General features: G+C 36.2%; 1 protein-coding gene across 4 annotated transcripts in view; it reads right to left on the reverse strand.

Annotated features, from left to right (window-relative positions):
• Positions 1-27,132, reverse strand: part of PSPC1 (paraspeckle component 1) — a 62,477-nt gene extending 35,345 nt beyond the window's left edge. For 3 of the 4 annotated variants that reach the window (XR_004080657.2, XR_004080656.2, XR_004080655.2), the window contains exons 1-6: positions 26,412-27,132; positions 24,212-24,513; positions 21,454-21,549; positions 20,303-20,499; positions 16,775-16,859; positions 15,867-15,975 (exon numbers count right to left, since the gene is read on the reverse strand). Coding sequence is in view for 1 of the 4 variants with exons in the window: in XM_005149745.3 (XP_005149802.2) it covers positions 15,867-15,975; positions 16,775-16,859; positions 20,303-20,499; positions 21,454-21,549; positions 24,212-24,513; positions 26,412-27,044 (1,422 nt within the window). In the remaining 3 variants the exon portion in view is untranslated. The remainder of the gene's footprint in view (positions 1-15,866; positions 15,976-16,774; positions 16,860-20,302; positions 20,500-21,453; positions 21,550-24,211; positions 24,514-26,411) is intronic. The other variant, XM_005149745.3, reaches the window with a different exon arrangement.
• Positions 27,133-27,669: the final 537 nt, after the last annotated feature.

Below are 27,669 nucleotides of genomic sequence, written 5' to 3' on the forward strand. Positions count from 1 at the left end.
TGAAGGGTTACCAACTGCAAATGAAATCCATCTTCACACAATGTTTTTCATAAATAATATTTACCTTTTAACTGCAAATAATTTTTTTTTATTAGAGTATTACCTATAGGCCATGGTTCAATAGTAAGTCAGTCTGGTTTCATGACTCACAAATGCTTTTACTGATTGGAAACCAAACTCTGATGTGTTAAATTATGGTATTTAAATTCAATCTGACAGATATCTTTGTTCAAATAGTTTTAACTTAACTTGGTGGCAGTACATTTTTTGTTGAGTTGATTAGCTCAGACACTGACCATCTAAACCAGAATAAAAATGCAGTATCAACATCAACTCTGTAACATGTATTTGTATTAAACAGGTAAGTAACATGCAAAATTTGTTTGATGCTCAGTCATCCAACAACAAATAGTTCTGACATTACTTATAGTGAACCATGGCCTGTTGTGAAGCAATACTGAAAAGGCAGTACCCAGAGTAGCAAAAATCATTACTTTGGGGAATGAAAAGTACACTATCACAAATATTTCCAAGGGATTTTAGTATTACAGTTTGCATCAGAAGGATGAAATAGGAATAAATTCCCAGTTCTACATGAAAATGAATGAAACTTATATGAAAATTCTCACTAATTTTCTGGAAGAATGTTAAAGTATATTCCACTCAAGTGAACACAAGTATGCTGAGAATAAGCATATCCAAAAAAGTTATCTGATTCTGAAAAATCACTGCACTTATGATTTAAGAGTATCAGTAGTTCAGAGGTGCTTTGAAAATAATGCCATGTACTAGACAACTGTTTAAGTCTTGGTATAAGCAACCTTTAAATGGAAATATTAATAAAAACACATTTACAGTATTTTTACAGTTTCATTAACTCCTTTTCAGTCAGTCACGTTCTCACACTTAAAGTATCTATCTTCACACAATTAAAGTAGCAGACACCAATATTTGACAGAGTCAACAGCTTTGTAAAATATCCTGGTATGGGAAATTCTCATACGATAAATGATGTAAGGTTCAGATCAGTAACTTTGTTTCTGGTAACTAATATTTACCTAGAAAATGTACTTACAATAAGATTATACATTATCTTCAAAAGAGTATGGCTTAGTGTGAAGCAAAATAAGGCTTTGTAACCAAAAGACACAACCAGGTTTTAAGGTCCAGCTATGAAAGGCTGTTGATAAACACCAAGAAGGAATTCTTCTTCTGACTCTAGAAGCCATGGTAAAACTTTAATAATGAACATGCAACTAACTTTGTCAGACTCTTCACACTAATGCCAACAGACATTTTAAGTAAAATCAAGAGCCCTATTAGGATCAATCATACCCACAAATTGATACCAATGAGTAAAGTCACAAAATCAGCATACAACTTTGTCAACATTGTCCGCTTTTACTTCAGCCCTGACACGAAGACGCAGAATGAAAAGTAGTGTTTCATCTCTAATGTCAAAACCTAGTGTAACATAGTAGAAAAACACCATGGGTGTTAGTTTACACTGAGACTGTGCATGCATACATATGCATATGTGAAAACAGGACAGGCCACAAACAGCTAAGAGATACTGTTCAACAAGAGAAAGTACCTTATTTTAAATTATTGCATAAAACTTACTAGATGCATCTCAGGTTCAACCGTAAGTCTGAGTTTGTTGAGCATTTTTTAAGTATCAAAGGTGCCATATAAGGCAGGGCTAAGTACAATAGCAGCTAGATAAGGATTTCGAGTAGAGAGCTATAAAGCTGTGCTAGTTATTAGAACTTAACTCATTTTCTTTGCAAAGGATAGAAGCATTTGCAAGCTGCAACATACACTTTTTTAGAAAAAGCAATAAACCAGATCTTTTCTCATTCAGAAATGTTACCAATCTTCAATTAACAGCAGGCTTAGCAAGAGTGATGGGTAAAACCTGCAATTTTTACTTTTTTAGTCTAGTCAAACCTTTTACAAAACCCAAAGTAATTATTCACTATTTTGTAGCTTTAACTTTGGTGTTGAATCATTACCATACAAAAAAAAATCAGCTATAGAGTCACAATCCACAAATGCAACTTACAGTCTCTGCTGCCTTTTATCTATTAATGTGCCTGCAAGAATTACTATTATTCCTACTGCTGCATATTCACAACTTATCACGTTCTTTGAATTTTCAGCACAGGGAATATGGAATTAACAAATATAAGATATTGCCTGACAGAGAAAATACTCAATTTCAAATGGTAGTTGACATCATATATTATTAATTAAATGCTGGACATATTAACTATAAGAACATGTCTGTAGATAATTTGCCAAAACCTGTACTTGCAGGAGTCCAGATGACCACAAAAATTCAGTCCAATCCCCCCTTATCTAGGACATGACACAATCATGTCGTAGATAGCTATCTATTATGTGAGCATGAACAAGTTATTGCAGATAGGTTAGGTCAATTACTCCACGGGTATTATCCACAGTATGACAGAGGAAGGAATACCAACAGTTAGGACAGAGTAGTGGAACCAATGCTGGTTGATACTCAAACCCTTTGCAGAAGATAACAATAGCATTATCTTCTCAGTGCTTCTTTTTCCTCAATATGCGACTGCCCATTCTTCTGTTGAGTAGCAGCCTGGTTTCAGTCCCTTCTCTGAAGGCATTCATAACTAACCATAACAGGGGTAAGCTGTGCAGCAAGAGAGGACTAAACTCATACTAGAGAAATATGGGGAGGCAATTAATAGCTCTGAAGTCACCTGGTACCTGGGAAAACAACTTAAACTGAAAGAGAACAAGAAAAATTGATGATACAGACATTGGTAAACAGAAAGCCATAAGACAAAGAATGTGTAACAAAGTATAATTTAACTTCTGAGAGATTAAAAACAAAACCAAACCCAACTCACAAACAAACAAAAAAAACCAGAAGCAAATAAAGAATAAGATTCTTTTGTAAAAAGCTAATTGTCTAACACACATCAAAAGAAAGCTTTCCAAATTAATTCTGGTCCAGGATTCTTGTCAAATACTTCAGAACTCACTAATGCAAACAACCCTCAAGAAGGTCTGATTCATTCAAGTACTCTGCTTTTAGAAAAACTGCTATGATGGCAATTATTGCATTACACTTGCTAATTACATTAAAATTAGATTGCCTTACAATTTCAATTCATTTTAACATCAACTCTAAAAAGTAATCTACATAAAAACATTAAATACAGTTCTCAAATTACATCTATATTGTACCTTTTTCACAAGCACTAGAAACAAGATTTCTTGAGCAGCTGAGATATATAATGTACACTGTTCTTACACCTCAATCACTATTGATATCAATAGTCTAAGCATACAGAGAACTGCCAATATGATTCTGCTGGGTGTTGAGGTTTTTTTAAATATGGGGGTTTCCTAAATATATTAGGGTTTTTTTTTAATTCAGTCTCTAAACCCATGAAACTAAGAACCAATTCAGGAGAGTATATCAGATGCAATTCACTTGTCATACTGAAAATAAAAATACAAGTAGCCATAAAAGTTGGTATTTTTTAACTGACAAACCAGTACTATTTGGTACTTCCAGAAGCAGGCCTTGCAATTGCAGCAGCCTGACAAAAATGTCTCCAAATGATGCAACATTCCTGGTAAAAAACTCTCAAGAAAATTATGGCATGGAATATATATGTCATGCAATATTCTAGACCAGCAAAAAGCAAAGTAGCAACAGAAATATGAAGATAACAGACCAGAGTTTTCTTCAAAGTGTTTGTGGACACAAAATTCGCTTCCCAGTTAACACAGAACTATTCACTCACCTTTCAGCTAAGGAATGGTGACCAAAATTAACACCGAGACACGGCATCAAAAATTCTCTAATCAGAAAAGGTACACTTAACCCATAAACTTAAACTTGTACATTAAAATCAGTAACTTAATTAGCACTTTATCTAGATTGTGTGTTTAGAGTAAAATGTAATTCACAGTGCTGCTGATGCTCACCTGTTTTCATTAAGATGGAAACTGCATTCTATTTCCTAACAAACATTTTCAAAACAGGTATGACATTTCTGTAACCCTTCACAGAATTCATTACTCCTTTCTAGAGTGGTTTATTTCATAAAGTCCTTCCTAGAAAAGAAAATTTTCAAAGACTTCTCCAGAGAATAGAGAAGAAACTGGCATAAGGCTTTAAACATTGCACAATACTGAAATTTTGTGTAAGAGACCTGTATTTTAAAGACAAATCATACAAGTGGTTAGAATTGCTAGCTTGGCAGGCAGAAACTAGCATTTATGGGATACTTCTGATTGTGCATTATTTCTCATTTCCTAAGAATATTCTATTTAATTCCAATGATTAGCTCACTAGAAGTCAAACTGCCTGCAGAGTTGAAGCAACACAGGCCTTCCATCCAGCCCTCTTGTCACCCTTCCCTCTTTGGTATATCCATCAAGATCTTCTTGTAGGATCCAAAAGTTACAATATTCCAGTTCAGTTTATTCAGTCACATGCACTGCAACCTAAATCCAGAGCTAATCACTCCTCTGAGCTGAGCATCATACTACATTTCTTCCAGCCGAAACTACTCAAGAATTCTATGAACCCAGGAGTTTGGGGAAAAAAAGTAAGCTTTTACCTCACCCAAAATTAGACAAGCAAATACATTAAACAAGGTAACTACAGTAAATGTAGCTATAAAACATGTAGCATACAGGAAACTACAAAGCCCTATTTTAATTAGAAAGTCTAATTAAATGAATTTTCACTAGGTTTAATAACCATCAACAGGACTCAATCTTTGAGAAAAACATTCCAACATGGCTAAAAGCAGAGAGTTAAAGCTCATTTCCTCCTTGGTGACTCAAGTCTTGAGTAGAGTAGATGGAAATAACTACGCTACACCATTAAAATCCTGAACATTAAAAAAATCCAGCACATTAGGAAAAAAAGCAATAAGCATTGCATTAAAAAATGCAGATACATATATACCAGTAAATGCTACAAGTTGGAAAAAACATTCCTAATGGTAGTAAAACACGGATAATTACAGCTGTTAAAAAAAAATCTGATTTCCCTTATAGAGAAAGATTTTAGTCCGCTGCATTTCCTACTTTCCTCATTTCAGTAAGATTGCAAAGGAAGTATCAATGCTATTGTAACAGGGGAATTTCTTTTAAAGCTAATTAACAGCAAAAGTATAGGAGTGTATTTGGAAAAAACCTCTATGCACTACATCTATGCTTTCTGTTTTGGGAACAAACAAGCATTGAAAAGCTTCTCAGTGCATCGCATAACACACATTAATACTGGCAAAGGTAGATACGAATTGCAATTTTATGTGCAAGAAAATGCACACACAACACTTTCCACAGATTTAGAAAAAGCTGTTTTTAAAAGGAAAGTTACATATTCTCTCAAATTCACTTATATTTTAATAGCAGCCATTTCTGACCTTTAGAAGATGGAAGACAATTTAAGATCTTTCTCTTTTTTAGGTAAAACTAGCTTCTACCTTCCAAAACATGCAAGTTAATGGGTTTTGCGGGTTTGGGGGTGGAATGTGAGAGAGCTACTAAGCTGATCTAAATGAGGTAACGCCAAAGATGACCTGGAGATCCCTCAAATTTATGAGCATCAAGGAGACTAGAGGATCCCAGAAACTGCAACACATTTTTATGAAACACTGACATAAATCTCATTCTACACATTAGTACTCAAAGACTGCCACCTATAGCAGCTACAAAATCTTATTAATGCAATCTGCTTCTCAAATATTGTAATGTAAAAATCAGAAACAATTTTTCACAGACAAAGATGTTTAGAGAATGTAACTTCTTTACCAGATCTGGCTATCCTTTAAAAAAATAAAAAAGAAAACCAAAGGTATCTATATATTAACTCTCTTAATAGCAACTCCCTCATTACAGCATTCTGCCATCAAACTGGATTCTGCTAGAGACAAGAGCCATTGTTTTTTGAATTACAGTAATGACATTAAAATTAATTAAACTGAGTTCAGCAGCTGAACGTAATACACTTCTTTTTAATCTGCAATCAATTTAAGTTATTTAACTATTTACTTACCTACAAAACTACTTTCTGAAAGCAATATCCACCATCTCACCAAGTTCACTATTTATAGACATAATGATTACATTCACAACATATTTACATCTTCAGAGGCATTTTATACTGCAGCTTCAAATTATTCTGGATTTACTTTAGCTAAAAAATGGCATTATAACAATTAAACATCAGAACAGGCATTCACGGGAGCATGGAGGATACCTTATTTCCACAGAACAAGTTGTGAATAATTTGGTTTCAAATGCACTCCATAATTCACGCTGACAGGTATGGAGTTGAAGGGCTGTTTAACTGGTAACAAAGCCTGGGCTAACTGTACCATCATGCAGAAACAGACTAAAAGATTTAACTGAAAATTGGATGTTATAAACGAATGCTGCATTTTAGATTTCCCAAATGCTAAGTTCTTCTTTGTTTTCTTTCACAGGAAACAAATCTAAGTAAATATTAAAACAGAGTAAACACTGGACCAATTCAAAACAATCTTCCCCAACTGCAAGATTCAAGATAGAAGTCATGCATATTTACTTGGAATAAAAATTAACCAGCTATACAATGAAGTGTTCATGCAAAATTCTAACTACTACTTGGTTAGAAAGTATAATATAGATTTGCAAAATTAACTTCAAACACTTGAAAAGCAGGACTAGTCACAGTGCACTAAATATGACTTTGTCAGACTTCTATATTAACAATTTTTCCTCACTAAGTAAGATACTACATATGCTGACTAAATTTTAACAAAAATAGAAGTCCACAGTTGCTATCCCGTAAGTGACCTGAATTGCCAAATAATTAGAATATGCAAGTATCTGACGAAAGGAAGCTGAAAGCCAAAGTTTTTCATTGCTACAAAGAAGTTCTGTAGGAAAAACATCTAACAAACATACACATTCTTTCATACATGTTATGAATATTGCTTATGATCAGAATAGTTCAGTGTTTAACATTTCCCCAACAAAGTTCTGATCTGCCCACATACACTGCACTTAAACATACAAAACATGAACAAAGAGACATCAACGAAGCTTCCTAGCATGAAGCCAGCTCCATAATTTTCCAGCTAGTACTTTCATACAACCTGGAGGCCATTTACTGTAAAACTGGAGCAAGATGAGGCAGACTTGAATAAAGATGCTGATCTTTTAAACAGACTTCTGAATGAGGAAAACAATATACATTGTACCAGGCATCTAGTATTTTAATCCAAAGTTTAAGAAACTGGTTATCTGAACAAATCCAAAAGGATTAAAAAATACTGCTAGTTAAATCCCCTGACCCAAGTCCACACACAGTAACTCTTAAGCTACAGCACCTGCTTTCATCAAAAGATATCTAACAAAAACTACTGGTTTAACATACTATAGAACCAAGGGTCAGAATCATGTTAGGGACACACTGGGCATCACAATGAGGAGGGACAAACAAGAATAGCTGGTTCTTACCTAAAGAACATATAAGCTACCATATAAACAAACAAGAGTTTAATAATTCAGAAAGGGCAGTGGGATGTGAGAGGAAGGAAATAAAAACAAATACTCTGTAAGAAAATAAATTTTGAAATTATTATAAAATCAGCACTATATACAGAAAAGAAACAAAGCCTGAAGAACCTAATTTTGACATTACATTGCCTTTGTCACATCTTTTGTACTAACATATTTAGAAGAGACACTTACCCGCTAACCTGTCACAAGTGTATCAATAAAACTCCATTCAGCAACACTATTCGAAGCAGTAAGCTTCATGTCACATACAAAACCAAACTAATACAAATACTCTTTCATCCTATACAATGCTAACCCAAAATCAATGAGCCACTAGCCACTGCAGGAAAAAAATAGGAACAAACTTTTAGTAGGGCCTCTTGTGATAGGACAAGAGGTAATGGTTTTAAACTAAGAGGGAAGATTCAGACTAGATATAAGGAAGAACTTTTTTACAGTGAGGGTGGTGAAACCCTGGAAGAGGTTGCCCACAGAGGCAGCAGATGCGCCATCCCTGGAAACATTCAAAGGGCAGATGAGATAGGGCTCTGAGCAATTTGATCTACTTCAAAATCTCCCTGCTTGTTGCAGGGGGGTTGGACTAGGTGACTTTTGAAGTTTCCTTCCCAAACTATTCCATCATACTGTTTGGGAAAACCATTTTTAAATGGTAAACCTTAAATATATTTGACTCTTTAAATGTTAGTTTCTATTAACCAAGATATTAAACTCCCCATCTGAACAGTTACAGAACAGCTCTACGGAAACTCATGGAACCATAGAATGGTGTGGGTTGGAATATACCTTACGTTCATATAGTTTCAACCCCCTTCCAAGGGCAGGGAAGAACACCTTCCACTACATCAGGTTGCTTAAGGCCCTCCTGGCCAACCTGGCTTCATCTTTTTTTCCCAAATAAACCCTATTTATTGAAAATACTACTTCATCTAACAATAAAGCCTATCTCTGGAAAAGTGCCACCCAAAGTCAGATTTGATGAAAAGACAGAAAGCTTAGACTTAAATTAAATATTCCTCATGTAAGAAGTTAATAATCAAAAAAATCACTACTTCTGGTTATGACAAGCCTACTCGATTGCTACACTACAGAAAGCAGGCTTGCAAAATATTCATGAGAAAAACCCTAAATACTTAAATTAAAAAACAGAATATAGCCTGATATCAAAAGGCAAGCTCACTAAGACAAGTTAATTTCCATGTCACAGTTTACTGCATTATTACTATTAAAATTTTCCACTCCATGAGAGCTACTGAAGCAAAAGGTCAAAGGCTTACTGCTCACACCAAGAAAAAAAAGCTACTCAGAAGGCACTGCCTCTTGAGAGACAAACCAGATCCATAAATAAGCTTTCCCCACATTAAGCAACAAATCCATTAACAGATTTTCTCACATCAAAACATACTGTTTCTACAGAAATCTACACTTACTGCTGTTTTAATGTTTAATAAAGTAAAAACTGCATCTGCTAGGTCTGAGGCCTCCTGAAACACTAAGGCTTTAATGTTTTACTCTTGCTTTAAACATAGACCCTCTGAGTAAATACAAGCTCTTCTAAGCAGTGGAACTTATTTTGGCTGCAAGTCTCAATGCCACCAGATCTCAGGATTTAGACAGGTGGGTGAGTTCAAAATGGGTACCAAGTAGACAACTGAAACTGAAAGTTAAGTTTCTTCTTAGACTGGGTAAATACAGGTACAAACTCCAAGTCAAACTCAACTCCAGTAGCTGAGGAAGAAAAAACAAAAATTATTAAGGCAAACATCAATTTTAGCTTCTTCAAAACATGTAGGGCATTTATCAAACACATTAGCAAAGGATTTTTCTAAATTATTTATAAAAGCCTCATTCTTACTTGTCAGAAGATAAAACCAGAAAAACTCAGTATTTGAGGAACTTGGAACTTAAGTTAGGCAAGTAGATTTTTTTCTAACTTGGAGCAGTAACAATTTTCAGAAATTGTATTAAAAATATGGAATGTAGACTTGTTAAATCTGCTCTTTAATAGATTTTTTTCATTACTACATGTTAAACCCATGAAAGGGGAGAAGCTAAGTATGCAGAGTATTGTATAAACAAGCACACCATTTTAAGTCTTTCCATTAATACGTGAACAAAAACTGCATCTGCTAGGTCTGAGGCCTCCTGAAACACTAAGGCAAAGACTGATGTCATTTTGCCCTTGCATATGAAGCATCTGAAAAGTGCTTTTTCCTTTTTATCAGTCTTACTGGAAGAAAATTAAGTTATCAAATAAACAGATAATGTAAGGAACACAGACAAAAAATTCCTTATCAATTACTGTAAAAGAGAAGAAATGTGGGAATGCTTACAAGCAGTAGCACAACACCTGAATTCATACTGGAGATTTATGCATGTCTGACAGCACACTAGGGATAAAAATTACTTATGAATGGTCACTCATTATGTTTGCAAGTTCACATGAAATATTAGTACGTCCTAAAGTACTTTGTGCAAAAATTTAGAAGATGATGGCAGAGTAAAATATTAAAGACTCCTAAAAATCTGTAACATAAGAAAAACATCACATTACCCTAAATACTCACAGTTCACACATACCAAAATAAAAGTTAGAAAATAAATATAACATTTATCATGATTATTTTTTCTATTAGTGAAAAACTACCCAAAGTAGCATCCTTGATACATATAAAAACATAATCCTAAAATGGTAATAAATATTTACAATCCAAAAATACCTTATTCCACAAAGTTTTGGTTTACATATACAAACACATAATATGCTACAAAGAGATAGCATAAGTTCTGCATTGATTTTTATGCAATGTCTTTTCGTACTAAAAGCACATATGACACTTATAATAGTTTTTGTATGTGGCAATTTAATTAAAGGCTAAAAATAATTAATTTAGTTTCTGAAAATACAACGTGAATATTTTAATACCCATTAAGGAATTGCTATTCTTGCCTAAAGCACAAAATTTAGTATCTAGAACACTGAGGAACACAAGCAATCCAAGATTTAAGTATGTGGCTACTGATAAATACCACTGCAACCCTGCAAAAATAAAAAAAAAAACAACAAAACAAAACATTAGAGCTACTGCCAAACTAGGACCACCGAGAAAGCCACAAACTGTGTATTTATAAACTGCTTGCTCAAAGGCTTAGGTTATGTTGCTTTACAAATAGGAAGAAACTTGATCACTGAAGTAAAGCCACTGCCAAGAAAGTAGGAACATTCTGTCAGGTGGGTTTTGTGGGTTATTTTTCTTTTTTAGTTCTACATTTGATGCTCTGCCATTCTGCAAGCTAGCTCTACCTTAAAAGACTTTTTAAAGCATCAAACATGAACTACTTCCACACGTATGCATGCTGGATTGCAATAAGGAGATAATTCCTCTCTCCTATCCAAGCTCTACAGAAGAGCTTTAATAAAGCAGCTTAGCTTTATAGCAGTTTATTAAGCAACAGAAACTTTATTCATATAACCTCAAAAAAATTACACCACAATCAGCTTCATTACATACTACACTGACTAGGCTGTCAAGTTAAAATAAACTTTTATTAGTATTAGAAAGCAGACCAAATTTGAAAAAATCCTTGGAAATGTTTATTAATTTATTGTTGAAAATCTGCCTTAGCTTAGTTTAGTTCTGAGTAAGGTATTCTGCACTCAGTGAGAATGCAAACTTCTTACAGAACAAGGGCTTGTGAGCATCATGGAACAAGAAAATGAAACAGAACAAAAAAAAAAAATCAATCCAGTCACTTAAATTCAAGTGCAAAAAACTATTCCTGAATTACGTAAGTCCACAGAAATCTGACAGTCGTTTCAAAAACATCTATTACTTAGCTTGCAAGTGAATGTAGATGTGAGGAATAAAATATGCCTCAGTAAGCTCCACATAAATAAAGAAATGGGAAGCTAATTTATGAGGTACTCCAAAGGACAAAACTCTTAGAAGACAGAATAAACATGTCTAGGGTTTTCAGTTTTGTTTTGGTGTTTGGGGGCAGGAAAACTCCACCCCACCCCACATCAAGTTTCTGGCATTCCTGAAGTTATGAACTCACAGTTGTTTTGGGATATGCTTTTTCAGTCCCTTGTTCTCATCTGTCTTACAGCTTTTGATCCTGCAATCTCTGCTATTGAGGAAATTCCCACTGCTTTTGTGGCTGTCACTATGCTGATACTTCCACAACTATCCACTTCAGCAGCAGTGCTTCTGTGTAAGAAAAACTAAAGGAAACCAGAACAACATCTACAGATAGTTCTTTAAAATATTAGGAGATAGAAAAGTTAAGTACTTCATAAAGTCAAACATGAAAGAACATTAAGCATTCAGAAGCTGAAATGGATGAACTCATAACGAACAGTTCCTTACATATATATGCAAATTACACTTGAAAAGGGGGGTTTCCTGGGAGGTAAGAGGACAAGGATATCCAAAGATCTCAACTCCCTCTTTACACCATCAGTAAGAGCTGTAAGCTACATGCCAGTATCACAGCTGCTGTTTCATTAAATAAAATATCCACCTGACACTATTTTCAGTGTTACTACAGAATTAAATCTGTGCACCATAAAACAAAGACTGAAACTCACACATCTTGGTAATGAAAACCATTATGAATACATGAAAAATATTGAAAACTGTTTTAATAAACTAAATCCAAATCACTCTTTTCACTCTTCTAAACTGGTGCCATAATAAAGTATGCGAATAAAAGTGAATAGATAAATTCAATACAGGTGAATAAAAGTCTTTCCTGAAGCTGGAATTATGTGGTAAAAAGGCTCTGAGATTTAACAATGTAAACCTATGTAAGCCATTCACAACTACACAGTAACCACTGCAGAGTTTGAATTATTAATGTATTACTAGCACTCAGAAGTACATTTTTAGTATTTGAGCAGCTTAAAAATAAAATATTGCTTCCACTCCCCATTAGCAAGCTCCTCTTTCAGCAAGTAGTATGTACGCAAACTAAAAACCAACAAAACATTGTAGGAAAATAAGTTTCCTAGTTAAGCCACTGTGAAATCAGAATATATATATATATACATTGAGCCGTAACAGCAGATTTCAACTAACTGACTTTTACAAAGCAAGGGAAAAACCCTAGCACATATGAAAGTGTTTATGAATAACTTATGTAATAGAGACCACACAACTAGATTAATAAATTGCTCAGGTATCACTGGGCTGTCCATTAGATTAGCAATCAGTGCAATCAAATTTTTAATGTACAAGATCACCATGAACAAGAATGCTTCAGGAAGAGAAACACCCACACAGAAAACATCAACAACTGTAACTAAACCAAGTAAATGGTAACTGCATTAAATTATTAAAATACATTTTTCAGAAGTAGTTATACTGGAAAATCAAAGTTTAACAAGAAAAGATACAGGCAGAAAATTTAAACAGGAAAGCCCTGCAGCCTTATATGAGAAGTTCCAGTTCTGGTTGTTGCTGCACTTACCATTTATGTCCCTCTTTTAAACTGAACAGTAAAAAAGGATAAGTGAAGGAAGCCTAGTTTGCAAAGCTTTTAAGAAACAAAAACAAGGATTAGAAACAATTATTATTTTCCTTCTAAATACATGGTTGCCAGAAGACTGTCACATGTTATACGGATTATGCCAGAACAGTTTATCGAGGCCTGAAATGGTAAAAACTATCCACCAGTATTAGAAAAAAAAAGGCAATTTTCACCAAGAAGCAACTTTTGAACCCTTTTCAGTGTATGTACAATGGTAATCTGAGACTAGAAGTAGTTAACAGATGGAGGCTGTTCACAGTAAACAAGTATTACTGAAAACAAATAAAAAACATATAGTTGTATGAGAAATTCTACTAAATTGAAAAAATAACTATGTTTCATTTTGCAGTTTCCAGAAGTGGTTTATAATTCTCTGCTGCAATATGCAAAGCCTTTCCCAATTCCCATTCACACTATACAACTAAATATAATTATAATTAACATGAATTGATAGGCCATGTCTGGAGTTACGTAGCGGACGTTATTAGAAACAGTTGCTAAAGGAAGTAAATACATCAGTTCCAATTTTGTTTTCAATTCTTCCCCTTTGAAAGTTCAAAGGACGTGAGAAGTAAAATATGAGTCAACACATGACCAAAACACTAAGGATTAGCCTGAGGACTATTGGAAACTTACAGTTCAACTTCACGTGACATTAAAAAACACCTTTACTGTATTTCCTTATATAACTTATAACAATTTTGGTACAGTTGTCACTGCACAGCTACATCTGTGTATTTTTGCAGTGTATTAATTAGTTCCAGAGTGACACACAATTCCAGTAATGTAACTCAGTGGGAAAGCTACATTCTCTCAAAACATTCTTCCACCTTCACCCTTCCCCAAAAGAATTTCACCACGTAAGTCACAAAAATTATACATATTGTTTGAAGTGCTTTCCATTTGAATCATTCCTCTTCCCTTAAACTGAATTTTTGCCGTGCCTATCACCATCAAGTTTCTATTCACAAGGAGTTCAGCAATCAGAGATGTAGGTTAGCACAAGGATGGCCAACTCTGGCATGTAATTCAAGCACAGAGGCTAAGTAACATTACCTCCAGACAGCTGCAAGAAGAAAACCAGTAGACTGCTGTGGCCAACATTATCTAGCTTTCAACAGCACCAAAAGCTGCAAAATAGAGGCCATGATCTCCTAACAGCAACAGCATCTGAGGGAGTTACTGCCATCTCAAGCCTGTGGGTTGGCTCCCTCACTTCCTCTTTCCGCAGCTCTCTGTAGCAAGTAGCATAGGGTCTTGCAGATCAACCACAGATTTCTGACAGGTAGCTTATAATGTCACAAAGTCAGGTCACCCCAAAAGATGCTACATGAAGATATTACAGCGAAATGAAATTTCATATTTGGTACTAGAGAAACCACAACCACTTAAGTGCTATTTGTAATTTACATCAGACAACTGTTACATGGTACTTCACCAAATATGTTTAAAAATTATGTAGGAACACACTGAAGGACATGACAAATTTTGATCTTCATCACACCAAGAGAAGACATACTGAAAGCAGTTTTCTTTTACAGTGTGAGCACATACAGAAATAAATGATATTGTTTTCAGCAAAATCAACTGATAGCTGTTAGTAATGTCAAAGGAACAATTTTGATTCCTCTCCCGCACCTTTACTAAGAACACTAAGGGAGAGAATGGGGGGACAAGGAGGAGATGTCCTGCTGAGAACAGGAAATCTCTTATTTTTTAACTACTCTTAGGCTGTCTCAGAAAATAATCCAACTCTACAGAAAATGTTGTGGTATAGAATTTAAAGATGGTATTTCTTTCATAAAACACAAAATTAGAAAGTAGCTGAGAAACCAACAGTTTATTTTTATGTATGAAGCTGTACCTGTGAAAGGGAGCAGCAAAATTCCCTCCTGCAATCTACAATGCTCTCTGTTATAAGAGAACATTGCATGGATCACTTATTGCTTCCTCACTAAGAATAGCTGTAACAGTAAAAGATATTCTTCTCATATGAAACTAAAGCATACAGCATACCTTCTGTGTTCATTTAACTGCTTTGGTTGAGGGGGGAATGATTAAAAAAATCATACCCTTGACCAAAACAGATCATGAAAATTTGGAAGCTCACTCCTCTGACAGCACCACTTTGCTAGTTCTGCAAGGTGAGGCTTCAGAAGCAGAACACACCTAGAATGCTAATATAAATAATGTAGAAGTTATAGCAGAGGGCAATTTTTGTGGGTTTTTTTTCCTCCACATTTCTCATCTAATGGTCTCTTTTGAGGTTTTACTCATCCAATTGAAGAATCTTAGGAGACAGCAATTTTAGGCTCCATACCAAGTTAACACTGCCCATTTTGTTTCTGAAGTACACTATTCTTAAGTTAGTTTGTGTGAATTACTTTTTTTGGTTTATGCTTAAAAGCCTGAACTGGTTTAAAATTTAAACCTTCAGTCAAACTAGGGCACCTCTTCATAGAAACATCATTTACTCCCGTGACTTCCACCTAGAAAAATAATTTATTTTACTGGAAAAATTCTTTTTTCAAATAAAAAAGGCAAATTATTATGTGAACTCAAGTGAGGAAGTGTTATATTACCAGTTTGTAGGACAAATAATTACTAAATTTGTAGCACTTCACTCATGAGAACAATGGAATACTGAAGGAAAAAGTAAACAAGAAGGTGGGAGCTCAATAGCTACTACATAAAAATTTAACAAGTTTTACAAATTCTTTTAACAATTCACACTCTTGCCATAGAATTTTACTTACATTGTCCATGAAATTTGGTTTGAATCCTCCCTCCTGCTGTCGTCGTAATTCCTCCTGTTCTCTCTGCCGCATCATCTCTTCTTCACGACGTCGATGTTCTTCCTCATGTCTAGAACAGTTTTTAAAAACTATGTCAACTTAGACTCTTGACCTGTTCAGGTTTGTACTCGGCCTCGGGAGATAAGATCAACCATATAAACAAAACTGCACATTTATTTTTTTAAGATAGTGTAAGGCACTAGCCTACTCCACCTGATCGGTTTGAATGCTATTGAAGTGTTTGTCTTTTTTAACTGGAATATTGGCAAATACATGTCTTTTTTCTCATCTACATTTCTTGTGATATTTAACATAAAAAATGTAAACTCAATCAACATGATGATACTATGCCTATTTTCTTAAACCTTAGCAGAGGCATGAAAGCGAGTATTTGTATGAACCAATCCTGAAGAAAAAATCGTTTGCAACATACCAGAATGTTATGTTCCCTTAATATTCCATATCAAGTGAATACACCCCCAAAAAGTCTCATTACAGACTTTAAATTTGCAATGCTACTATTCCACATGCCCATAAATCTCAGAAGCATGTTTGTATCTATTATAACTATGCTTCAATCACAAGGTTGTCACTATTTATAAAGCTCAAAAATTTACAACAGAACTAGTAGAGCGGAAATAAATTAAAAACTTCAGAAATACTTGAAACCGTTCTTTTATATTAGTCAAAGTGATCACTTTTCAAGAACATTAAAAGAATCATCATGTACTATGCTTTCCAAAAGTAGCTTTTTAGCAGGAGAAACATTTTTATTTGATATCAAAAGCAAGCTCTACAAGCTAGAGGATCTAAATTCATGCAAGCCTACAGCAGCTGCATGCCACACCTCTGCACAGAAGACAAAATACCTCAATTGGATCTGCTTGCGTTTTTGAAGTTCTTGATTTCGAAGTTCTTCCAAACGCCTCAATTCTTCTTGACGTCGCATGAGATCTAACATGATTAAAAATGCAATAAAGACAAAAGCTGTCAATCAACAATGTGGCAAAACACAGAAATTGCTATCACTGTCAGATTACAGTTCTAACATTCCATTTTAAAGCAATTTCTCAAGACATTCAACTAGTTTTTTCCCACAAAGTTAATTCTAGTAGTATATGAAAAAAACACACAAAAAGGTATAGGACTGGCAAAGCCTACAAAACAGGTTGCAGAAACAGAAATCTGAAGTCCTCAAAGGAAAGGAGAAAAACTTTAAATCTCTTAATTACATTCTGGTTTCACATCTAGGGCAAAAAAATCAATTTTTTCACAATGCTGTGTACCATTAAACTCACACTAACAAGAAAACTAGTAAATATATATGGGCTTACACTCTCCACTTCCTACTGCAGACCACTGTATGACATGCACCAGAAAGAAATTATATGAACTTCAGGTGCATGTAATACAAGCTTGCACCGATTTGTCACATGACTGCTGAGAGCAATTCATAAATGACTAATCTTTTAGCACTACCACAAAGGAACAGCTGTATCCTCTTCAAAATTCAAGAACACTTAGAATACACATAAAAAGCAGTGTGTAATTAATAGCCATTACTTTTTCTGTACTGGTTTCTGCTCAGCCACATTACTGACTTCACCCTGGAAATATGTGTTTTATTTAATGAATACTAATTGTACCTTTTGTTAGAAAGCAGCTGCTTGTCTTTTCTATCTTCATAGGATATTGGCCACATGACATTATTTACAGATACCAAGAGAAACATTCACCTATACCACCTATTTTATACCTTTATTCAATTGAATTATTCATTCATTTCTCCATGTATTTCTTCACTGTATTAATTAAACCATCTTTTTATAGCTATGCAGACTGCTTTCCTCAAACTTCCATCAGCATATATTATTACTTACATATTATAACTTAGCTTTTAATACCCGAAACAACTACAATGACCAGTACATTTCATCAAAATGACATGAATTTGTTTGCTTTTCTACTAATGAAGACTATCAGATTACTCTCACAGCACTCCTAGCGCCATTGGAAGTCCTTTCTCAGGCACATTTTGCAGGCTTCTTTTTTGAATCTCTTCTACAAAACTAACGAATTTCACACTTCAACAGAATATGATTACATTGAAGATTCATTCAAATCACAAAGTCCAAGGGAAGCTTCATTCCAACTGTGCTTGTCACAGAAGGCTTTGCCACTGTTATTCTGACACAAGTGCAACAAGCAGGTTTGCTTCAGTGGTGGTTGTGTGTGTTTGTGGGTTTTTTTGGTTTTGTGTTTTTTGTTTGGGTTGGTTTTTTCTTTGTTTTGATTTTTTATGGTGGTGGTTTTGCTTGTTTTCAAGTAACTTTTAGATTATTAAGAGTGTAAGTGCACTATGTTCTTTTAAAATTAACTTTTAGGCTGTCTCAGGGTATCACTGAGATCAAGAACTGACCCATTCTATCCTCAATATTTCCCCCTGTGGGAAAAAAACATTTCCTTTCTGGTTCTTTGTACTTTCAAATTCATGCAGCTTTCCCTTTTTCTTGGGTTAATACACTGGCACAGGATCTCCTACTTTCTATCTACCATTAAATATACCCAGACTGTATTTTCAGCACTGAACCATCTTTTCCAGTATCAAACTTATGAACAAAATTTAAAATGTGTCAAATTCAAAGGGAGAGGTCCTGTACTGTGTATTATAGGCATTGTTGTTATATCACATTAACATCCACATTCACCACCTCTAAGATGTAACTATCCTTAATATGCAAGCCAATAAACATTTTTTGCTTGGAAAATAAACCAAGAAGCAACTTGACAGTTGCCATTTCAGGTGCTGCAGTAACTATTTAGCATTTCAAAACAGTTTTTAATTTTACTGTGCCCTGTATTTTATCTTTACATAGGATTTTTTTTTCCACACTAAAAGCAAGCATGCCTGTTTTAGAAAACCAAGCTTTCTCCTCATGACCAACTTTAAGTTGCCATAGATTTAAAAATACTATATAACAAAAGAAAAAAGAAATCCCTCCTTTTCATTTCTTCTCCAGTTATGACAATGTTTTAAGTGAGATTTTAAAGGACTGTGTTGACATTCAATATATCAAAGCATATAGGTACTTTAATGCCACCAACCTAGTAAATACACTAATCCAACTCCTTGAGTTTTTCAACATGACATTCAAGTCAGCAGAAAAAAATAAGATAAATCATTCCCACAGAGGGAAGTCATACTACCAACAAAAATGTCATTTCTTAAGAGTAAGCATTAAAACCAAATAATTACAGCAGACAGCTTTTATGAGTTACCTGGGTTTAAGTTTTGAACTGCATCCACTACAAGTTCAAATCCATCAAAATGACATGGGACTTTTATTCAGGCTATCAAGCTAATTCCTGTCTTATGATCTAACACTTAGGGGCAAGATTTTTTTAAGTAGTCATGACCTCCCTTAAATTAAGATTAAAAAAAAAACACACACACAAAAAAAAAACCCTTCATACCACAAATCTTCAGTGTTTCACTCATGCAACAAACCTTGAGATCCTTCCTGATATATCTGCAATGTATTTAAACTTTATCACTCAAGTCTTGCAATTTAGCAATCCTACAGAGGGAACTAAAAATCAAGTAGTAGTTCATATTCCTGAACTGGAAACCAGTGCTTGCATGTCCACAGCATTTTAGGAAAAAAAATGGGCTTTGGGTAGAAGGTTAACAAGAACAAAAGAGCAGATACTCGCTCTGTTACTCTGCCCAAGAAACACAAGCTTCATCCAGCTCCATTCTTAAAGGCAGGGCTTGAAAGCAATTCCCAGAAAACTTCTTCCCTGACAACACCAGCAGAAGGCAAGATGCCCAAACAATTACAAAAGAGGGGATATATGATCTGAAAATTTCAAGAATGACTAAAATTCATGGCAACTGTGAGCTATTTTAAGTTGTTACATACATATAATACTATGCACACACCAGACTTTTCAGCTGGGTCTCAAAGTGAAAAAGAATAGCACTAGGTACTGGAAGATTTGAGATTATACCCAAGATGCACAGAAGAACCAAAAGTATGAGCTATCATTTTTTTTCCTGCACATAGCCCATAAACAATACTTGGTCCTATCTGGCAACACCAAAAATGTAATTTTACTGATAGGTGTGAAACTACCATTCAATTTCTTTAAACTACTTAACACTATATAAATTTAATAACGGACCTTGACAATCACCTCTTACTCAGCTTCCTAACCCATCTCTACAAATCATCAAGGAATATGAGTAAGGAGATATACAATTTTTTTTCAGTTCAATTCATTTAATACAAAAGAGCATCTGACAAAATACCTAAGTTTAACATACAGCTCCATATACTACACAAAGAAAATCTGTGACAAAGCAAAATTAATACTAGTAGATTATCTGATTTTACCTTGCCTCATCAGCATTAGCTGATGCTCATGTCTAGCTGCTTCCATTTCTGCCTCTAGTTTCTCTTTGGCTTCTCTAATGTTCCTGTCAACCTGTTCACGCTGTTGCTTTTCCATCTCATCAAGAGCCTTCCACCGTGAAGCATACTCAAACTCAAATGTTCCAGGCTGAGCAAAACGTGGAGGCTGTTCTCTTTCCCTAATAAAAATTTTGCAGTTAAAATGTACAGAAGGACACATTTAGATCAACAGCCAAAGAATCTATAAACAGTCACCTCAAGTGTAGGTCTGACTTTAAATCAACCTGTCAGATGACTAAATTCTAAACCAGGAAAAAGCTTAATTCAGCTGGAATTTTCCAAATAAAGTTCTGATCAATTTATGTAGTTTTAAGGTAAAAATTCATGTCTGCATCAGCATAAAATACTAAGGTGCAACACTAGATTAACTGTTGTTCTAAAGCAAGCAGTTAATTCACAAAACCAGTTATAAAAAGCTTACTAGACAGCTCAGAGTATTAGCCAGGATCTCTAACCATTAAAAGGTGCCAACATTTTATTTCACATTTTAACGTTAATATTGCAATGAATGGTGACAACCATTTTTAAGTGGTATTCTACAGCCTCACCAAATAGGCTTTTTACCTTCAAGCAACACAACTTCTAAATGGTAATCAAACTTCAGTATTAAAAATTATCATGAGATGGATGTTTAGTCACCCAATGATCTAGACTCACTTCTTCATGCCATGCTCAAAAGTTTTAGATAAACTGTGGAAAGTGCCAGGATTTATGCTCCACTGACCCTACAAACAGTTAAGGGGCTATTCAGAGAACAGAAAATTTGTGCGTATACAAATCTCTGGACGATCAGACCACAGCCCTAATTCATAAAGGACTTTCTGCTTTGCTGACAAGCTCCAACTGATTTCTGTGTAGGCTGGGATTACATCTACTTTAGTAAATGCACAGAATGTTAAATCAACAAGTCTGAATTATTAGAAAACACTGACAAAATCCTATTTAATCATTTGATGCAAAACAGCACAACATACTTCCCGCTACACAAACTCAATACTAGAAATTAGCATCTGTTTACCATGGTAACTAAATACATTAATCACATTTTCAAAACAAAGTTAAACACGACTTACTTGTGATACTGTTGTGTTTTTTGCATTAGCTTCTCCGGAAGTCCATCTTCATCATCAAATTGCTCCATTGGTTCTACAACAACAGGTCGAGGTGTTCTGGAAGACATTTTCAATTTAATAATCGAATCATAAATGAGGAAGTTAGTTATTTTAATATTTTGAGGAAACACTTCAGAAAGCTAATATGTTAGCTGCAATTCTTGTCTTCCAAATTCTTAAATCACAGAATTTAAATTTATCCTGATTTTAAGAATGATCTTTTAAAAGGATTGTTTCTATGCCCCAAACCAGCTCTTCTGCCTAGAAACCACAATTTACTTGCTGCAGTTCTGTTTGCTTCAAAGTAAAGATTTTTATAAAATCTCAAAACCACCTACAAACAACTACAAGATATTTAGGAAGGAACTACCTTTTTGTTTTCATCACTGAGGCTACGCATGGGCCACGATCATGTTGGGAAAGCACCAAACAAACCCAGAACAGAACAACAAAACCTATTCTTATTTCCACAGAATATTAAAAATGACATTTCGAAGTTCCTCTACAACTGAAAACAGACTGATAAACTGGCATTATTATTTCAGTAACAATGAGAAAAGTATTTCAGTTTAAGTTACTTAAAACCCATTCTTTGATCAATCATACATTCACAAATTAGAACCTAATTTATCTATGAAAATACCTTCCTTGAATTCTTACTATCTGTAGAAATCAGAGGCAAGTATTACCAGTACTGCCAAGGACAGCAGTGTAAGGATCCTGAATTGTGTAAAACATCTCTGCATCAGTCTTGGGAGCATAGCTTATGACCTACAGTAAGAACTAAAGACACTATTTTCAAAATGCCAGTGCTTATTTATTGTGTTCCACTCCTTTAATTCACTTTGAAGATCTTTTTGCAGAAAAAAAATAGTATGTTTTTATAACATTAACATCTGAGAAAGAAAACTTTGGCCATAGCATGCAGATTAAAAAGATGACACCTGGAATCACAGAACACAAGTCAACAACTGTTTTTCCTGATGTTATCTGCATGGCAACAGCTGGCAATTGTTATTTAAATGTAACTCAACTGCGGTGTTAAGGAGTTATGCTGTAAAACAAGAATTTTGAATCTCTTAACGTTTCCAATGCCTAGCTTTGACATACTTAGACCATTTTTAGACCGTATTTAGAATTTAAATATTTTCTTCTGATCAGGCAAAGAGCTTTCAGCTAAGAATGTAAAGTTTTAGATTCTGAAGCAAAACATCAAAGTATCATGGCAGCAGATTCATGCTAAGTCTTAGCAACTGCACCATCGGGTATACATCAGCCATCTAAGGAAGGGAAAAATCAAGCCCTTTTTGTTCACCCAAGCCACTGTTAGATGGTTATTTCAATCCACGAAATCTATACAGCTGGTAAAAGAAGAATACCATCCCTCATACCCTAGCTTCTTTCTCCCTGCCCCATCTCTCATGCCAAGAATAGCATTCATGTAACTCCGAACTAGATCAGTTCCCTTGTTTGGCTAACCTTGCTTCTATACAAATACTAATGCCAAGAAAACCCAGGGGATAAGAACAGATTGCTGGCACCTACTGATAAGAGCAAAGGCATATCAGACTGAATTTACCATGTAGCCACCAGGACAGTTCAGTGGCACACTGAAGATTTATGAGGTTATGAGAAAGGAGTTTCAGACACTCTCCCCACCTGCGATATCCTGGCAACATTTCCCCCCCCCCCCTTATCCTCTGCAGGACCTGACAGCACCCTTGTTAGCAAGCACCTTCATATACAAAAATTAACAAGACAAAAACAGCTGAGTACTTTTCTGTTGTTTCAGCAAGCACAAGTGGCTTATGGAAGTATCAAAGAATTCTAAGTGGCTGACAGATCAACAGCACAGCCAGGGCAAGAAAAGGAAATGAACTAAAAGTTCCCTAGTTTGATGGCAGCAAGCTCCCATCCTGTGAAACTACAGCTTTATTTTCCAAAATGAGAATCAGAAAATATTTTCTTTTTTAAATCCTGAGGATATCATTTCACACAATCTTTAAGAAAGCAGTTAAAAATGTCGCAAATGAATGTGTTAAAGCATAGCAGTTAACAACTCTCTCTGGCATGCACAGAAATAAGAGATGCAAGAAAAGTGCTATAAATTGGAAGCTCGCTTGCCCTTGAAATACAACGTTTCCCAGAAATCACTGCCATAGACTTCTGCATAATCTAAGACTTCAATCTAAGTCTTCATTTATTTAAAAGAAAAAAAAAAAAACAACAAAAAAACACCAGTGTACTTCTGCCTTTCAAGCCACAAATAAAACTATTGACATAGAAATAAATTCAGGAACACCTCCCTGAGTTTATGGAAGTATCAGCAACATAGTGAGTGTGCTGTTTAGCAGCTAGTTACTGGGATTAGGAAGAGTGCAATCAATGAAAATAAGCCTCACCAGAAAAAGCCCTGGTATACAGAGAAATAATACTGTATATCGAGGAAAAGCAAAACTTTGCAATCGGACTCTCATATCATAATTACAAGTCTTACAAACAGTAAGCAGCAAAAGACGGTTTTCCTTACAAAAAAAAAAAACACAACCACCCACAAAAAAACCCCAGAAGAGGTGCATTTAGTATATTCATGTAAAACATCTTAATTTCTCACCTCACAGCTTTCATAATTTAAAATTAAGAACCAGGGGATAGCTATGAATGCAGTTTTCTTTCACATCAGAAATACACAAATTCAAATAAAAGCCTGTAAACTTACGTCGTTAGCAAGAATGCCCCATCACTGCATCTTTCTAGAGCTTTTCGAGCTGGAGGTTTTGCTGCAAACTCTACGAAACCTTTTCCTGTAGCTCTGCCACGATCATCTACTACAACAACAGCTCTTTCCACTGGCCCAAATTGAGAGAATGCTTGTTCCAGCAGCTCATTAGAAACCACAGGTGACAGATTCTTGACTGTTAGGGCAGCTCCATGTGTAGCAAATCGAATTCGAAGTGGTCTGCTCTTCAAAATAGTACCGTCAAGTTCCGCCTTTGCTATTTCAGCCAGTGTCCTAGATTCCTTTTTCAAGATTGAAAATAAAATACATCAAGTATTTTCTAAAAAAACAGATAACGCTTTTGTGTCAGTGACCCATCCCCCACATCCGAAAAGTAGGGATTTTTTTCCTTAACTAACATCAGGGTCATTCAACTTCCCCCACCCACCAAGAGAAAGACAGAGTCGCTGTCCACTGATGTTAAAAAAAGTCCCTATGATTTATTCTTTAGGAAAAAAAAAATACATATCATAAGCACAAATTGTTCTAACATTAGTGTGTTAGGCTTAAATTCTCATTAAGATGGATACGTTTATGCTGTTCCGTAAAGGCTTTCAGTAGAGTTGAAAGCCTGCTGATTTTTCATATTTACTCAAATGTTGATATTCTGCATCCCTGCCTCCACACAGTAGAAAACAACATTTTTAAATATCAGATTACAGGATCTAAGGTGTTTTTTGTTTGGGTTTTTGTTTTGTTTTTAAAGAACAAAAATATCACACTTGCTTATTAAAACTGTCAGATGAACTCTCAATGGATGTCCAATTTCGAATTTCATCAACAAATGATGAAATGACCTTTGCTCATGTATTCATTATTCTCACATTTATAGGTTTTCTGCGCCCACATACAAGATACAGTCTGCATCAGTAACTGCCTTTTTTCTCATTTCAAAATGAGATGTGCACATAGCTTGAACTTGCAACTCCTTACATTTAAATTATTCTTTAGATCCTACCCATTTTCTCCACGAATCAACTGACTAAACTGCTGTAAAATAGCATATTCCCTAAACACAACGGAAAAGCTGAGTCTATAAAAGCTGTAACTACCCTATATTACACGCAAAAGTGAGTAGCGACATGTAAATATATCACACTTCCTCCAGAAAACTATTTCAGGATGGGGGATTCTTAGTGCAAAAGACGTATGGCAGAACTCCACAAGCACTTATCTTTCAGATGACCAAGGAGAAGAAATATCCTAACCAGTAAAATATACCGAAAAATCATAAGTAGACACCCAAAACACTTTAAAGCTATTCCCAGAATTATGTAAATCAGTCCATTCTAGACACAGCAGACAGGAAAACTAATCTTGCACACTAAACTGACACTTAAATACAGTAACATAAGCTTTTCACGATTACTTTTCTGCATGCTTGCACACAGCAATTAAACATTTTATTACCCTTAAAAAAATCTTATCTGGACCAAGTAATTTAAACAACTCAAGGTCCCCTTTCTTTGCAATTCTGAGATTACATGTTCTGATTTCATGATGCGCGAGCAGTGGTTATTTCGAAACAGTTCTGTCCAGTCTTTTAAATTAACTGTTTTCATAGACAAAACCTACATTCATAATGAACTGTACAGGCTGAAATTTGCTTCTGCATAAAGAACGATTTTTTTTTCTTTTCCCTAGTTCGAAAGTATGGTAAGTTCTCCCAGTTAAATTAGGAAAGTCTTTATACAGGTATTACAAGACTAAAGCAGATCGCGCAGCCGCATCTTCCATTCACTAGAGAAGCACAGGCTGCAGGAGTGAGTATCCGCGTAGCAGCACGTAAACGGTAACCGGCGAAGGAGGCCTTAAACCAGCCGGGTACCACGCAGTGAGGTGGGGACCGAACGCGATGGGCTGGGAAGGCTGCTCACAATACAGGCCTCAAGCTTGGATATACGGAGGCAAATAGGGGAGGGAGAGAAGGAAGAGGAAGCGAGGAAACGGCTCTAGCAGCAAGCAGAAAGAGAATGAAGGACACTTGCATTTTTTTTTTCTTTTTTTAAAAGCCGCCCGCCAAGGGAAGGCGAGGAGTGGTTGAGGGGTGTAGGAAGGGGAATAACGGGCAGAATTCTTCCACTTGCAAAGGCAACCCCTCGGTTACAGGGAAGCCACAGGGGCTCGCGCGAATCCTCACCAGGCGAATGAAGCCAAAGCCACGGTCCCGGTTGATGAAGACCTCGCTAGGCTCCCCATAGCGCTCAAAGAGGCGCTTGAAATCTTCCTCTGTGATATCGGTAGGCAGATTCCCCACGAACAGCCTGCAGCGTTGTGTGTAGCTCTTCTCGCCAGGTTTGAGGAAGCTTTTAATATCGATGGTGAACCCAACCTCCTGCTCTTCATCTCCACCTTCTTTGCTCGGCACTAGCGCCATGGCCGCCGCTGGCTCACTCTCTGTTTCTAGGCCCCGCAATCCCTTCAGGTTGCCGCTGCCGCCACCACCGCCCCCCACCATACCCAGCGGCGCCGCTGGGGAGCTATTCTCGATCCGCACTTGCTTCAAGTTCCTATTCGCTGCCATATTCAGAACTCGCTCCCTCTTCACTGGCTTTCTCGGAGAACGCAAAGCTTCCTCCAGCCACCACCGACCCCGACCCTCAGCCAGTTCAAAATGGCGCCGCCGCCAACCTCGGCGAGTTGTAACGTCCCTGAGGCACGCCCCGCCCACCACCGTGCGCGTTGCTCTCCTCTCCACGGCTCGTTGCTGGTGTGGGGAGGGGTGTGTGCATGTGTTGTTCTGTGCGGCTGTGGGGCTGTAGTGGCTTCCCATGGCGAGAGGCGTCGTTCAGGTGGTGTTCCCTTTTGGCTCCGGCATAGAGGCGGCCCTGCTTCAAGCCGAGAGAGATCGGTCTATCTGTCGCGTACCAGTGAGCTGCACTGCCTGAGCGGATAACCCGCCCAGAAAATCCCCTGCTGCACCCTGGTAGCTCGACTCCCTCGGTGCTTGGCCCTCCCGCAGCTATACTATATTAGAGGTCTCGAAAGTGTTCGGGTTCCGCAAGTTTTGCCACAGTTCGTCCCTAGGCGGTGCGACCTGGCGAGTCCCTGGTCGGCTGAGGCGGCTGCTGGAGGGCGGATGGGGAAGTGAAAGCTCGAGCTCTGCGGCATGGCACGGGAGTGGAGGAAGGCCCTACAGGCAGAACGGGGAAATCGTTCATCGAGGTGTGGAGACAAAGCTGAGTGGAGAGAGACTTTGTTACATCTGCTGCTCACAGAACAATTTCTTACACGCCAACAGCTTTCACTATGAAGGTGATGACTTTCTTCTGAGAGGTGCAAAGTCATACATTTCCTTCCTTGGGCACCCCTTCTTGTATGTTGGACCACATGTCTTATCTGCAGCATTACGTTTTCTCTTTTTCTTGCCTGCTAGATGCCCAGTTCGTTGTTTTGAT

This window comes from Melopsittacus undulatus, chromosome 2, assembly GCF_012275295.1.
Source record: "Melopsittacus undulatus isolate bMelUnd1 chromosome 2, bMelUnd1.mat.Z, whole genome shotgun sequence".
Lineage (NCBI taxonomy): Eukaryota > Metazoa > Chordata > Aves > Psittaciformes > Psittaculidae > Melopsittacus > Melopsittacus undulatus.